The following is a 14,729-nucleotide window of genomic DNA, read 5'->3' as shown; positions in this document are numbered from 1 at the left end:
TATCTATCTTCTCGAAAATTGGGAATAACCTCCTGCCTCAGCTTTTGACTTACAATAAATGATTTCATCTTCTATTGTGAGCAACTTTGAACTAAAATATTTAAACCAGATATATTGAACACTGTCTTAAAGGCGTGTCGTTTGCCACCATGTTATTGGTTAGTATCGACTTAGAACATTAATTATCATTCCCATACATGAGAGGAACGTTAGAAGGCAGATTTGAACTTAAATGTCGTGTTGGTAATTTTTTTCAGTTATATTTAATTTCACAACTAATGACTTTAAGAAGAACAACAAAACACCCGAAAGTTAAATTACAGAGAGCAGAAATTGTGTTTTGTGTGCGGAGGGTACACAAGAAAGCAGACGCAACTATGCGAACACACGGGGGCGGTAGAATAAAATACGGTACATCGGTCGGTCTAGTACAGTATGATGATGACGTTTCATAGAAAATAAAACATGAAACACAACTATTGCGTCGTTTACTGCGCTTGCTTCCTTTTTGCTGCTTGAAGAAACTCTTTACGTTAAGAATTCAATCAAGAACTACGATATTTTCGATTCTCACTTTTACCACACACCTGTCCTATTCGTACGGAGATTAGAAGCAATGTAAAAAGTGCGCGAAGAAACTATAAAAACCCAAAATTAATGTGACGTGACGGGTCTCCATCTCCGAGACGGATCTTCCTCGTTTATGTTCAAAACAAATAAGGCAATAAAAAAAGTATTTCTGTAATTAAGCAGTATAATGTTTGCACAAATTTCACAAAATTAAACATTTTCTTGTTGATTCCAGTTATGATACCTTATTTATGCTAACGCCAAATCACCATGTGCATTGCTTTGCCGCGTTCAAAACTAACCCTATGACCTTACACGTGTTAAAGGAAATTAAAATCCAATCAAAAAGAGGCTAGTAACAATCAAGTACTACTTTTTTTGAGCAGTAATAATATGAAAAAACGTAGGTAGTATGAATATGATATATTTTTCTAACACCGAAATCAAAGTTTTATTTTAAAATAAATTTATTGCTCATCTCCGTACGCCTTATGACCATAGCGGTAACCACGACCACCGTATCCATATCCTCGACTTCCATATCGGTTACCATATCCAACATATCTTCGCCCGTGACCACCATATCGTCGACCATGTCCAACATATCTTCGTCCGTGTCCACCATATCGACGTCCACCATACGTGTAACCACCTTTGTATGATGCATCTCCGTAAGCCTTGTGTCCATATTTTCCATATCCGTAACTTACGCCACGTCCATAACCTTTACCGTATCCACCATATCGTCGGCCATGTCCAACATATCGTCGACCGTGTCCAACATATCTTCGTCCATGTCCAACATATCGTCGACCATGTCCAACATATCTTCGCCCGTGTCCACCATATCGGCGTCCACCGTACGTATAACTGCCTTTGTATGACGCATCTCCGTAAGCCTTGCGTCCATATTTTCCATGTCCGTATTTTACGCCACGGCCATAACCTTTACCATATCCAACATATCTTCGTACATGTCCAACATATCTACGTCCGTGTCCAACATATCGTCGACTATGTCCAACATATCTTCGTCCGTGTCCAACATATCGACGTCCATGTCCAGCATATCGCCCACCATATCTGGCATCTCCATAAACCTTATTTCCGTATTTGCCACGTCCTACTCCGTGTCCGTAAGAATATCCTCCATATCGACGTCCACGTCCACCATATTTATGAACACCTCCGTATCTGTATCCAAGACCTCCATATCTGGAAGAATGCCCATATCTGTATCCACGAACTCCATATCTCTTACCGTATCTGTAGTTTCCACGGTATGGATAAACACTGGGGTCATTTTCTTGGTCAGCGTCGCTATCATCTGCAACCGGTTGTTCATTTTCAATTTCGGTATCTAAAGAAAATTGTACATTTTACTTGATGTCATGTCTATATGTCTTTGTTATTTAGTTTTGTGCTGTAATATGAAGATTAAAATGCATTTATAGTATGAACTAATGTTTTTGAACGAATTTATAAAATTTTGTTTGTTGGATAAATACCTTGAATTTCTTCTTTTGGTGTTTCTTCTGCTGCATAAACTAAACAGGAGGTATGTCTCATATTATAATATGTCGATTCTAAGCATGCTTGCTTATTTTATTTGACGATATAACGGCGAACAAACTTCGTTTAAGTACTTACCAGCAAGTGCAGCGACAAGGAAACAAACGAGAATTGCCAAAAACTTCATAATGAACCTAAAACAATATTGATACTTTTATTTCCATCTATACGGAAAAACCAACTTAAAGAAAGTTTAATTTGAGATGTACTGTAAGAACATTTTACCTTTAATCTGTAATGTTATTCTTCTTTCTGCGTTGCAAGGCGATAGAGAATGAATCTACACTCAGAAAATGGGCCTTTTATATATTTTGGGAGGGTAGCTTATGAAGCAATAGATGTGATTCTATTTGCCTAATTACATTTTCCAACGTGTATGCTAATTCATTCCTTAGACGGTGAATGTGTCATTTGTGGTGATTCTGTATCAGGCCTCATGGTTTAATTTTTGCTGAGAAGCTATAATTCTTTGCAGTAACGATAGTGTGGTCAGGAACAGAACAAAAAAAGATTAAAAAACTTCCAGGTTGTGAAAAATGACTCAAAAAAAACTTCGTTAAGGTAATTATGCATCATAAAAATTTCTCTGCAGAATGACAATTTAATGACAGTAGTAAATGCAGCTATAAATTTTTATTAAGATAATAACATCTGAAATTGTAGATGTAATTCGATATAAAAATACTTTGTCGTTTAATGGCATGAGAAAGTTTTGATAATGTTGAATCTCTCTTGATCTTATCGTTTGTCACATTTTCTTTTACCATTTTTATTTTATCAAGAAAAACATTAATCGTATTTAATGTTCTCAATTTTTACAAGTTTGTCACTTTGGTGAGCGTGATTTTTAGTATTTATGCAGGTACTACAGCAAGAGATAAAATCCAGCCAAAAGTTCAGTGGTAGACGTGCAATCATTTGTGTACAGAGTGTGTTCACATTTTCTACTCGTTAATTACTTTCAACAACTGACGAAATAAACAAAATGTATTAACAAAAATAGACTTAAAGTTTTCAAACGTTGTTTGTATACTATTCCAAGACCAACAAAGCAACATTCTAAAACAAACTTTAGCTAGCTGAATATCCTTAGCATCTTCTTTAAAAAACGGGAGTTTAGCTTTATAAAAGTTTAGATCACCGGGAAAAAACGTGGTAATTATTTAAAATGTTGCAGATGCTATGGTAAAACTTATTTAACCCAAAACATTTATACGACCTTGTTCAATAAGGTAAGCTTGTTCAGTAAACTGGTATTTCACTAATGTAGATAAACACAAGGAAGCTCAGTTTAAAGTTCAACCGACTTCAATTTCAGCTGCGTAAATTTAATAAGGGGACTAACCAAGGAAATGTATTTGCAAATAAGTTACTCGGTTGTATTGTGTTACATTTTATTTTGTTCTCTTTTCAAATGTCACATTAAAAGCTTTTCTTGTCTCTTGCAGTTCCGTTCTGTTACCTTGAGACGGAACTGCAAAAGAATTCGTATATTGTACAGATTTAGGTAATTCTTAGTTGTGAGAACAATGATATGAGTTTGAAATTGTTCTATTTTTTCACCAGATCAGATATAATTTATTATATATCTAGGCTCGCGTTCTTATGGAATTGTTTTGATCAGAAAAAAAGAGTGAATTCCTACTATATATTGACCACAGGTTTCCTTTCATGTGCTGTGAATCATATCAAATTTCTAAGCTATAATGTTCACTTCCACAAATTATTAAGGCGGAAGGCGTGCCAGGCGAGCAGTCGATCAACTAGACAACCGCCTAATATATTTTTCTCTTCTCATGCTGAAACTTAGGATCAATTTACGCTTTTGTAGTTTCTGGCTTGAGTCGGTCAGAGTTTGAACTTGAGGCCTTCGGCACTGTAGGCGAACGCCAATCGGTATGATGAAACACTTTAGTTATATGATCCCTGGATAACTATATGAGGGTTGTGACAAGGAAACAGTGTCTAGACATTGTTGCATCTTTACGCTGTATAAAGAGTTATTAATCGCAATAGTGCACTTAAACAACATTGCTATACAGTATTGCGAAACAGCTGTAATAAAGATTATTTCCATTCCAAATGGCCGGATAAAATCGTAGGTGTTATTATCACTTCCTAATCTACACCAAATTATGTCAAAAAAGTCCTTTTCCACATGCAAAAAAAGCTGTATTTTTTGCATGCTACAACCTTGAGAGAACGTAAAAAAGATGATTTTCTGTGTTTTAAATAATCGATTAGAGAATTAGAGTTGATAATTTCAGATTCCACGCAATAACACAGGGTGTAAATCATTGTTTATAACCCAGTAAACACGAGACGTCTTGAATACGTCTTTAAACGTCTTTTAAAGACCAGATCCCTGAGACGTCTCTGACCCGTCTAAAAACGTAACACCTAAAGACGTCTTTTACAAACGGAAAAAGACGTCTTTTTGCGATGTGTTTAGGACGTTTTTGAGACGTTCCCGTAGGTACCGAAACGTCTTAAAGACGTCTTTATTTAGTCTCTTTCAAACGTTATACTGCCAAGGCAGGCGTGCTTTAGATAATTTAGCCTATGCATACTAGCATTTTAGTAATTCTAATTCTGAAGGAGGTGTGACAAACCAAAACAAGAAAAGGGTTAAGAAAATGATGATGAAGTATTTAATAGAAATTTACATTTCTATTATTTATATAAATAAACAGTTTTATAAGAATAAAATAATATGATATACAAGCTTTTAAATAAGCAACAACAACGAAAACAAAAACATTAGTTTCGAAAACATTTCTTGTTCTAAAAGAAAAGATCAATAGGCAACAGATAAGCAACAATCGAGCCTTTGAAACAGAAACATCTAAGCTGCATTAACCTAAACTGCTCTTTTGCTTATAAGAAAGCGTGCATAACAGAAAATATAGATATATAGATAAATATATATAGATAAATATAGAAATATATAGTGTAATACTACAAAATAAAGTTTTGAACATATACAATAACAGTTAGTATCTTTGAATGTTGTCTAGAGCAACAGCGTTATTTTATTTTCGCCAATCAAAAACACTTCGGTCTAAGACCTGCTTAAAGATATGTCTATCATAATGCGCACGTTGGATGATGTGCTTTCTTTAAAAGTCATTACATCCATATATAAAGTAGCTACTGTTTTATTTATAAGAACAAACTTTACAGGTGTGAAACTTTAGAACATGTGTAACGTGCACTTGAAGGGGAAGGGATAGTGAAGCTAAAACTGCTACAAGTGCACTTCGTCCCAAGGGCTTATTAGGCTTCTTTGTATTGGGAAGGTTGGATAACCTTTTGCCAGAAGACCCAAACCTGTCAATGTTCTTCCTTTTTTTTTACTTTTAGCAAATCTTAGCTTAATTTTTCTTACAAAATGTTTCTGATAAAAATCGTATAGCGATTACCCCGTGCGTAGAAAATATCATACTCGTTGGCGGGTTTACTTTCCGAACCGTTTTGTTTTCAAATTTATGATTGATGAGACATAAGAGGTTTGTTCGACAGACTTCTAACGGGTTTTTAGAAGAAAAGAAAAGACGTCTTCGAGTCATTCTATTCCAACGAGTTTGTAGCAGTTTTCTGTTAAACCAAATCAACACGTCTTTAAGACGTTTATTTCGAACGAGATTTTTCTGGTCTTACAGGGATCAAATAAATACGTCGTTCATTTTAAAAGGGATCTTATTGGTCTCACAGAGACCGAATAAAGAAGTCTTTGAGACGTCTTTTTTAATCGAAAGACGTCTGGACAAATTATAGACGTTTTTAAGACGTCTTTGTGTTTACTGGGAAGTGGCTATTTTGTTATTCCTACCAAAGCTCCTTGTTTACAACTTGTCTTTAATGTCAATGTGAAACATTTTAAACATTTCATGAAAAATTATTTGCTACATTCAATGTAGCTATTGACATTTAAAAAATAAATAAATTAACTAGCTAGCAGGAAAGGAAAAAAACGCTAAAAACATGTGGCTCAAAAATGAAAAACGACCTTCTCCCCAAAATTTAAATGTGTAAATAGCTAACATGTTCTTTACGAAAATGAATTTAAAAATTTGACATCTGTAAAATAAAAATAATAAAGTTAACTGTAAGCAAATATATTCCAAGTAGATAAAGGATTTACTATAGCGTTTACAAAGTCTCAGTCACTGTCACTGAATCGTTTTTTTATAAACTGATGACTAGCTAAGTAGAACTAACTTTAGCTTCACCGCTATATCATTTCAGCCTGTTCAATTCTTTTTCATAACTTTTTATGGACTTTTATATGGTGTAGCCATATTAATTAATTTTTCAAATGTGATCGGTTAGAAAAACAGATTTCCTTCAAATTTTCTGAATAAAATAGAACAAGACCCTGTAATAGACTATCTCTGCGTATTTTACATCAATGGATTTACAAAATTGAGTTATGTTGACCTTCAAAAAAAATATTACTAACAAACAGTTTAATGAAAGCTTTAAATAACCACTACACATATCTATCTTCTTTGCATTGTTATAAACATACCGTTATTTATTTTCAAGATCTCAATTATTAATATTTTTTTTATCAAAATAGGTTTCCTTGTTGCCTTCAAACACTTTCAATATATGATTTCATCTTCTATTGAGAGCTTAGTAAAACCTTGAACTTTCTTTGCTTAGAACATTTACTGTCATTTCTATACAAGGGAGAAATGATAAAACGCAGATTTTAACTTAAATGTCGTGTTGCTAATTTTTTCAGTTATACTTAATGTCACAATTAACGGTTTATCAACGCCAAAACAGCCGAAAGTTAAATTGCAGGAAGAAGATATTGTAAGGCAATAAAAAAGGTATTTCTATAATATATAAAAACTATTAGGCATGTGGAAAAATCCTCCTAGACAGAAGGACAATGGAAAAATACGTTGTTTTAGATGTTTTACTGACTTCCGCATTGCATGTACAAAAACAAAAACAAAATGTAAAATTTAGTTTCTCTGCTGCCTGTAATGTGTAGATATTGAAACGCTGACCACAATAATGTATAGCATCATATATTTTCGACGAAAGCATAAGGAGATATAAGGGTTTTAAGATTTTGCTGACGTCAGCAAGGATCTGCCAAAATACATTATTTTTTTGAGAAATTTATGCTGTCTTTCATCGTATAGATCTTGATACACTGATTAAAAAAATATATAGGACTACTTGTTTTTGCCGATCTGTTACAGAGATATTCGGATCCAGGGGCTCTTTGATGACGTCATTAACCCGTTCATTCCGAAACGATTTTGTGGACCCAGGTTTGGGAAACTTGGTCCCAGGTGGTCCCTAGTTACTAACGCATTTAAAAATGACTGACATCAACACTTCGTTTCCACGTTAGTTAGCTTCAAATTTTAAGTGCAATGCAATAGCTTCTCCAATCTTTTTAAACGGATTGACGTCAGCGTAAATGCATTAACGTTGCGCTGTAACGTTAGAGAAATTAAAAAAATTAGACATAAATTTTTTGACGCAAACACTCTCAGTATTATTATAGGAGATAGGAATTCATTTAAAAAATTTCACAGATTTTTTTGTCGACTCCAGTTTCAATACCTTATTTATGCTAACGCCAAAGAACCATGTACATTGGCTTGCAACGTTCGCAACTTACCCTATGACCTTACACGTGTTAATAGAAATTAAAAATCCAATTACAACCGAAATTCACTCAATTAATTCACTTTAATAAGAGACTTGTATCAGTCAGATACAATATCTTTGAGTGGTTATATTAATAAAAAAAATGTAAGTAGTATGAATATGATATATTTTTCTAACACCAAAATCAAATAATTAGTTTTTATATAAATTTATTGCTCATCTCCGTACGCCTTATGACCATAGCGGTAACCACGAGCACCGTACCCATATCCACGATTTCCATATCGGTTACCATATCCACCATATCTTCGTCCGTGACCACCATATCGTCGTCCGTGTCCAGCATATCGGCGTCCACCATATCGGCGTCCACCATATCGGCGTCCACCGTACGTATAACCACCTTTGTATGATGCATCTCCGTAAACCTTGCGTCCATATTTTCCATGTCCGTAACTTACGCCACGGCCATAACCTTTACCATATCCAACATATCTGCGTCCATGTCCAACATATCTTCGACCGTGTCCACCATATCGGCGTCCACCATATCGGCGTCCACCATATGGGCGTCCACCATATCGGCGTCCACCGTACGTATAACCACCTTTGTATGATGCATCTCCGTAAACCTTGCGTCCATATTTTCCATGTCCATAACTTACGCCACGGCCATAACCTTTACCATATCCAACATATCTGCGTCCATGTCCAACATATCTTCGTCCATGTCCAACATATCTTCGCCCGTGTCCAACATATCGGCGTCCACCATATCGGCGTCCACCGTACGCATAACCACCTTTGTATGATGCATCTCCGTAAACCTTGCGTCCATATTTTCCATGACCGTAACTTATGCCACGGCCATAACCTTTGCCATATCTAACATATCTGCGTCCATGTCCAACATATCTGCGCCCATGTCCAATATATCTGCGTCCGTGTCCAACATATCGTCGACCATGTCCAACATATCTTTGTCCATGTCCAACATATCGACGTCCATGTCCAGCATATCGCCCACCATATGTTGCATCTCCATAAACCTTGTTTCCGTATTTTCCACGTCTTACTCCATGTCCGTAAGAATATCCTCCATATTGACGTCCACGTCCACCATATTTATGAACACCTCCGTATGTGTATCTACTTCCGTATCTGGAAGAATGCCCATATCTGTATCCACGAACTCCATATCTCTTACTGTATCTGTAGTTTCCACGGTATGGATAAACACTGGGGTCATTTTCTTGGTCAGCGTCGCTATCATCTGCGACCGGTTGTTCATTTTCAATTTCGGTATCTAAAGAAAATTGTACATTTTACTTGATATGTCTCATAATGTATATATTTATTTGTTATTTAAGTTTGCGCTGCAATATAAAGATTAAAATGCATTTTTAGTATGACGTATTGTGTTTGAACAAATTTAATATGAAGTTTTCTTTGTTTGGAAAAATACCTTGAATTTCTTCTTTTGGTGTTTCTTCTGCTGCGTAAACTAAACACAGGAGGAATAGCTCATATTATAATAGTTCGATTCTAAGCATGCTTGCTTATTTTATTTGACGATAAAACAGGGAAAAAACTTCGTTTAAGTACTTACCAGCAAGTGCAGCGACAAGGAAGCAAAGGAGAATTGTCAAAAACTTCATGATGAGCCTAAAACAATATATATATGTTGTTATTTCCACATGCATCTCCACATAGAAAAACCAACTTGAAGAAAGTTTGATGTGAGATGTACTGTAAGAACATTTTACCTTTAATCTGTAATGTTATTCTTCTTTCCTCTTTGCAAGGCGATGGAGAATGAATCTACATTCAGAAAATGGGCCTTTTATATATTTTGGGAGGGTAGATTATGTAGCAATGTATGTGATTCTAGTTCCCTAATTACATTTCCAACGTGTATGTTAATTCATTCCTTAGACGATGAATGTGTCATTTGCGGTGATTCTATATCAGGCCTCATGGTTTGATTTTTGCTGAGAAGCTATAATTCTTTGCAGTATCAATAGTGTGGTCAGGAACAGAACAAAAAAAGATTAAAAATACTTCCAGGTTGTGAAAAATGACTGATAAAAGGACTTCGTTATGAGTCATAAAAATTTCCTTGCAGAATGACATTGCACAATTTAATGACAGTAATGAATTTAGCTATAACTTTTTTATGATAATAACATCTCCAAATGTAAATGTGATTCCATATAACATTTGTCGTTTCGTGGCATGAGAAAGTTTTGATAATGTTGAATCTCTCTTGATCCTATCATTTGTCAAATTTTCTGTTACCCCATTTGTTTTATCAAGAGAAACATTAATCGTTTTTAATATCCCCAATTCTTGCAAATTTATCAACTTTTTGATCCGCGTAAATTTTAGTTTTTATGCGGCTACTACAGCAGGAGGATAAAATCCAACCAAAAATTCAGTGGTAGACTGGTAAACAAATGTGTAAAGAGTGTGAACACTGACTACTAGTTAATTAGTATACGTGTGTCCGTCCGTCCGTCCGTCTGTCTGTGACGCAAAATGGAAGCTTAGCTGCGACGGGCGAACCCGTGGATTTTTCCACGGGCTAACGACTAGTATAAATAAATAAGAAAGAATGTAAGTTTGTAAACGTTGTCTGTATGATATTTCAAACTAATAAACAACTTTTCAAAATGAAACTTCTGATAATCCTCCAACAAGAATTTAGCTTCCTAAAAATGATATGGTAATTGTTTGTAAAGTTGTACATGACTATGGCAAGACTTATTTAACTCAATATATTTATACGACCTTGTAAGGTAATCTTGATCAGTGCACCTAAATATTTTTCACATGCTACACTGCCTTTTCACTAGTTTAAATAATTAAAGAACAAAAAGAAGCCCAATTTAAAGTTCTGTCGACTTTTGCGTCAATAAAATAAGGGAACTAACCAACAAAAATATATTTGCAATTCAAGGAAGAACTAAAAAAGGACTGTACCTATAAGTGACTTTGTTGTATCAGACACATTTAATTTTGTCGAATTTCTCTTTTCTTAGGACACATAGAAGTGTAAAAAACTAACTTTTGCATGAAGATTGATATCCTAGCTACTTAGACATATAATTTTATAATCTTGACTGAAACTAACTTAAACATTTTTCTTCTTGTAAAATCAATTAAATACATGACGCAAAAGTCCCACACTTCTATTTAACAATGTCGAAATGTCTGCTCCTAAGACCTAACTTTGTTTCCCAGTTAATTCGCAAGAGGGTGATCTATATTTTCTGTTTAACTTTGCGATATTCCAACAGATTTAACAAAAATTTAAATCCCAGAATTTGATGGGCTACCTAAGATGGGCTACCTAGAGATTTTATTTTATTTACAGGGGGTAATATTGTTACAATCAGAACAAAAAGGTTAATGAACTATTCCAAACATAAAAAAAGATGAAAAACGTAGGAAGTAAAAGCACCAGTATCACAACATTATTAGTTTCTTTTTCATAATTCTATTTCAACTGCAGGGAGATGGGTTAACTGCCTTGAATTTATAACTGATTTGGATGATCACGTTTGTACATATGCACCTTCAAAATAAACCCTTGGTCATCTGAAGAGAGTCTTGACAATTTTGACATATTTTTTCTAAAGTTACTTTTCATAAACGAGGGCTTGTTTTTATCTCAATTAAATAATTTTATTATTGATGTCATCAAAATATATACGAATTTAAATAAAGAAGAAAAAAGAAGTAAAAAAACGCTAAAAACGGGACATAAAAATTGTAGCTACCAACAGCTGGCTCCTGATCACAATCTATGTTGGGGGTCATAGTCTTAATATTGGTTTGTGTACGAACAATTCATGGCTAAAAATGTTATGAAATGTTCCCTAAAAATGTAGTTCACAGACAAAAAACAACAAATAATTTATTACAGACTAGTCGGCCACTCACAGAGTATCACAATTTGTGTTTCCGTTATACGACGGGTTTTTTTGCGGGCATACAGACAGAATAAGGCTATTATTAATAAAGAGATTTTTATATTAGAATTTTACTAAAAAAACGACAAATAAAATGGATAAGCTGTAGTTCATTTTAAAAGCATGCCAAGATCTAACGCAAGATATTTCTGTTTGCGTTAGAAAAACATGCGTTGTCTAAACGAGCGGAATTCGTCGCTACGTCTTCAAGGCGTAGCATTGCTTATAAATTCTCATTCTTAAGTCTAAATTGTATTACTTAATGCGAAAAGAGCGTTTACTGTGTTATTATACGTAGACTTAGGAAATATATAAGACATTTTACTTAAAATCCGAAAGGATGCCATCATTAGTGACCATCAAAACCACGTGCAGCGAAGAAATTGAAAAACCCACAAAGTTCTATTGCGTCATTGTGGTATTAATGAAACGTTCAGAACAAAAAACAATGAATACCAGCAGTTAACAGCATGGTTATTTGTAGGGTGGTATTGCATATAAATTTATACTGTAAGCTTGTACGCAAACTTCCAAATCATCCATAGCTCTTTAAAATTCAAACATTTTTTACTGATTTTATAAACTTTTGAGTGCTCATAGAATTATATATGTATATAAAAATTCTAACCACTTCAAATAACTTCTGAATGTCTTCAATTATGTTTATGCAAATTGAGATGTGGTGTAGCAGAAGATTAACAACAGTCAAAAATTATCTCGTCCTATTAAAACAGTCATTAAAAACACAAAATATTTCATATTTCATGTTTTTTCTTATATAGTAATACTTGCGATATGGTAAATCAATCAGCCTGGTTGCAAAGTATCATCCACACAAAAACTATGCCAAATACCTTTCTGCAAGTGTTTTCGTGAGGAAAATAAATTTTAATAAATTCTTCGCAAACTCTAACATTCGCTCTGTGTGATCATGTATAGATATACCATAAAGCTGTTACAACGCAGTATAACATCTAATTAAAAATGTCTCTGGAGTTAAAGATCAGCTGAGCCCTAAATTAGCCAACAACAACCCAAGGTTAATAAAGTAGAAAAAATGAATGATTAAATTCAGAATCACGCCAAAATTAAACCATGCTGTGTAACAAAGATGGAATTGTTCTCTATATCGAACTTCGGTTTAAATAAAAACAACACCTACAGCCTGCCGTTGTCTTTTTTGAGCTTAAATAAACACCTATGAATTTTAAAATGGCAGAATTAACTGTCAGTTTGAAAACAGTGCATGGGAGAAGCGGGAGACTAAGCCTTTTTGACCAACATATTTATTTTACTTGATACGAAGATACTTATTTTTAATGAGGAGTTATTGTTGTCAATTTTCCACGTTGACATTTGTAAAAGTAGTAAATTTGGTCCAACAATTTCGAGAGTGCGTTTTTAATCATTGACACGCAGTGTTACTCCCCATATACCCTTGCCAATGTGGAATTTATTATTAACATTGCCAATTAACTGAAATTAAGCACCATGAGGTTTGGGCTAACCGAGACAGCATTAAGCCAGAAAAATCATAATTTTAGCATTTGTTTGATTGACCTTGTTCGTTAGTGCAGCTATTGACTACAGGGCTTTTTTCAGTGCAGTAAACCTTTACTCTTTAATACAATTGAATTCTTATAAAACTGTAGGTAGGTTGTAACACAGAATATGCATTGCATTCCACTCTAAATAGTAAGCCAATAACTGTAATAGCGTACTTAAAAAACATTGGTACGTTGTAATACGGAAACGGTTGCGGATTTCTTTTGTACATGAGTGGTACAGTTACGGGCGTTCTTATAATCTTCCTGGGGTACCAAACAGGAAAATATTGCACGTTATAATGTCTTAGCCCAATATAAGCAGATTAGTGCTTTAACCTCGTTAGGAAAATAACGTTAAGAGCTACAATTGTTCTTCAATGCAAGTTGTAATCCTGCCCACATCTTCAATAACCTCGATCTGCTTAATTTGTGTATGGGTCTTATTTAGTTGTCTTATTTATCTTCAACAGTTAGTAATACAAATGCGTAGTTGAGGCATGGCCATGAACATAAATGTTTCAAATAGAACGGATCAGAATATCAAATACATTGTGGTGATAGCGCGCTTGGTTTAAAAAAAATTGACAGGCGAGAAATGGCAGATTTATGTCTTACTGGGAATGTTATGTTCGCTATTATCAAATCTGAATCGTTGTTTGACTTGATTTTTCAGTCCACAGGAACTGTTTCTTATTTCTAAAAGAAAGCAACCCGAGTTAATGAATCCTGAAAACTTTTATTATGTTCTTATATTTCTAATGTTTTTCTTATATTGTAACCAGGATGCCGTCGGCAAGGCAAAGCAACGTATCAAAAAAGATAATACCTATTTTCAAAAACCTTGTCTGGTAAATCTCGTTTTAATGTAAGGGGTAAATTCCTCATATATTGGATTAGTATGATCGAATCTACATTATGTATTTAAGTTTATCCCAAACGCTTACACCCGCTCATTTTCTACGGCACTGAATGATGGAAGGTTAAAAAATAAAAAATAAAATTTAATGTGGTTATTGTTAATTTTGCGTGTACCCTTCACCCCATTTTGTTTTGAATTCAAGTTAATCTGAAAATTAGTTGTTGGAAACAAGGTTCGTTCCTTCATTGAGCGATAGTGGGCCTCAAAGTCTACGTGGGACCAACTGGCTCTCCTTCTTTGCGTCTCTTGTAAATACTTTCATATGATTATATCCGTTCGTCTTTGCTGATTGTGTGCTACGTTTCTTTGTGTTTTTATCTCTTGGGTATAGCTATTTGTCATGTCTTGTGTGCGTAAGTTTCTTGTTTGTTAGTGTGTTCATATATCTGTACCGTGTGTGTACGTATGCGAAGATGAAATTTTGGGAATTTAGGGTTCAATAAGTACCTGTTTTTCTTGCACGCGTTCCTTGTTATATAACGTATTGATCGTTTGGCATCAGGCTAT

At 34.5% G+C, this 14,729-nt stretch overlaps 2 protein-coding genes across 2 annotated transcripts; both read right to left on the bottom strand.

Moving 5' to 3' along the window:
- Positions 1-985: 985 nt before the first annotated feature.
- On the bottom strand, positions 986-2,269 carry LOC130630017 (uncharacterized). Its single transcript, XM_057443414.1, has 3 exons — positions 2,221-2,269; positions 2,079-2,117; positions 986-1,930 (listed from the first exon to the last, which is right to left on the bottom strand). The coding sequence occupies exons 1-3, from the start codon at positions 2,267-2,269 to the stop codon at positions 1,038-1,040; spliced, it is 981 nt and encodes a 326-aa protein (XP_057299397.1). The 3' UTR covers positions 986-1,037.
- A 5,654-nt stretch (positions 2,270-7,923) lies between these two features.
- LOC130627391 (uncharacterized) lies at positions 7,924-9,590 on the bottom strand. Its single transcript, XM_057441380.1, has 4 exons — positions 9,549-9,590; positions 9,392-9,447; positions 9,248-9,286; positions 7,924-9,088 (listed from the first exon to the last, which is right to left on the bottom strand). The coding sequence occupies exons 2-4, from the start codon at positions 9,438-9,440 to the stop codon at positions 7,992-7,994; spliced, it is 1,185 nt and encodes a 394-aa protein (XP_057297363.1). The 5' UTR covers positions 9,441-9,447; positions 9,549-9,590; the 3' UTR covers positions 7,924-7,991.
- Between the last annotated feature and the right edge of the window lie 5,139 nt (positions 9,591-14,729).

This window comes from Hydractinia symbiolongicarpus, chromosome 2 (assembly GCF_029227915.1).
Source record: "Hydractinia symbiolongicarpus strain clone_291-10 chromosome 2, HSymV2.1, whole genome shotgun sequence".
Lineage (NCBI taxonomy): Eukaryota > Metazoa > Cnidaria > Hydrozoa > Anthoathecata > Hydractiniidae > Hydractinia > Hydractinia symbiolongicarpus.
This window is presented reverse-complemented; position numbering and strand designations above follow the sequence as displayed.

Excerpts from the sequence above, each read along its gene's own strand:
- LOC130627391 (XM_057441380.1), bottom strand. The coding sequence starts at position 9,440 with ATGAAGTTTTTGACAATTCTCCTTTGCTTCCTTGTCGCTGCACTTGCT. Across the intron at positions 9,287-9,391 it reads CCTTGTCGCTGCACTTGCTG|TTTACGCAGCAGAAGAAACA; the intron begins GTAAGTACTTAA and ends TCCTGTGTTTAG. Across the intron at positions 9,089-9,247 it reads ACCAAAAGAAGAAATTCAAG|ATACCGAAATTGAAAATGAA; the intron begins GTATTTTTCCAA and ends AATTTTCTTTAG.
- LOC130630017 (XM_057443414.1), bottom strand. The coding sequence starts at position 2,269 with ATGAAGTTTTTGGCAATTCTCGTTTGTTTCCTTGTCGCTGCACTTGCT. Across the intron at positions 2,118-2,220 it reads CCTTGTCGCTGCACTTGCTG|TTTATGCAGCAGAAGAAACA; the intron begins GTAAGTACTTAA and ends CCTCCTGTTTAG. Across the intron at positions 1,931-2,078 it reads ACCAAAAGAAGAAATTCAAG|ATACCGAAATTGAAAATGAA; the intron begins GTATTTATCCAA and ends AATTTTCTTTAG.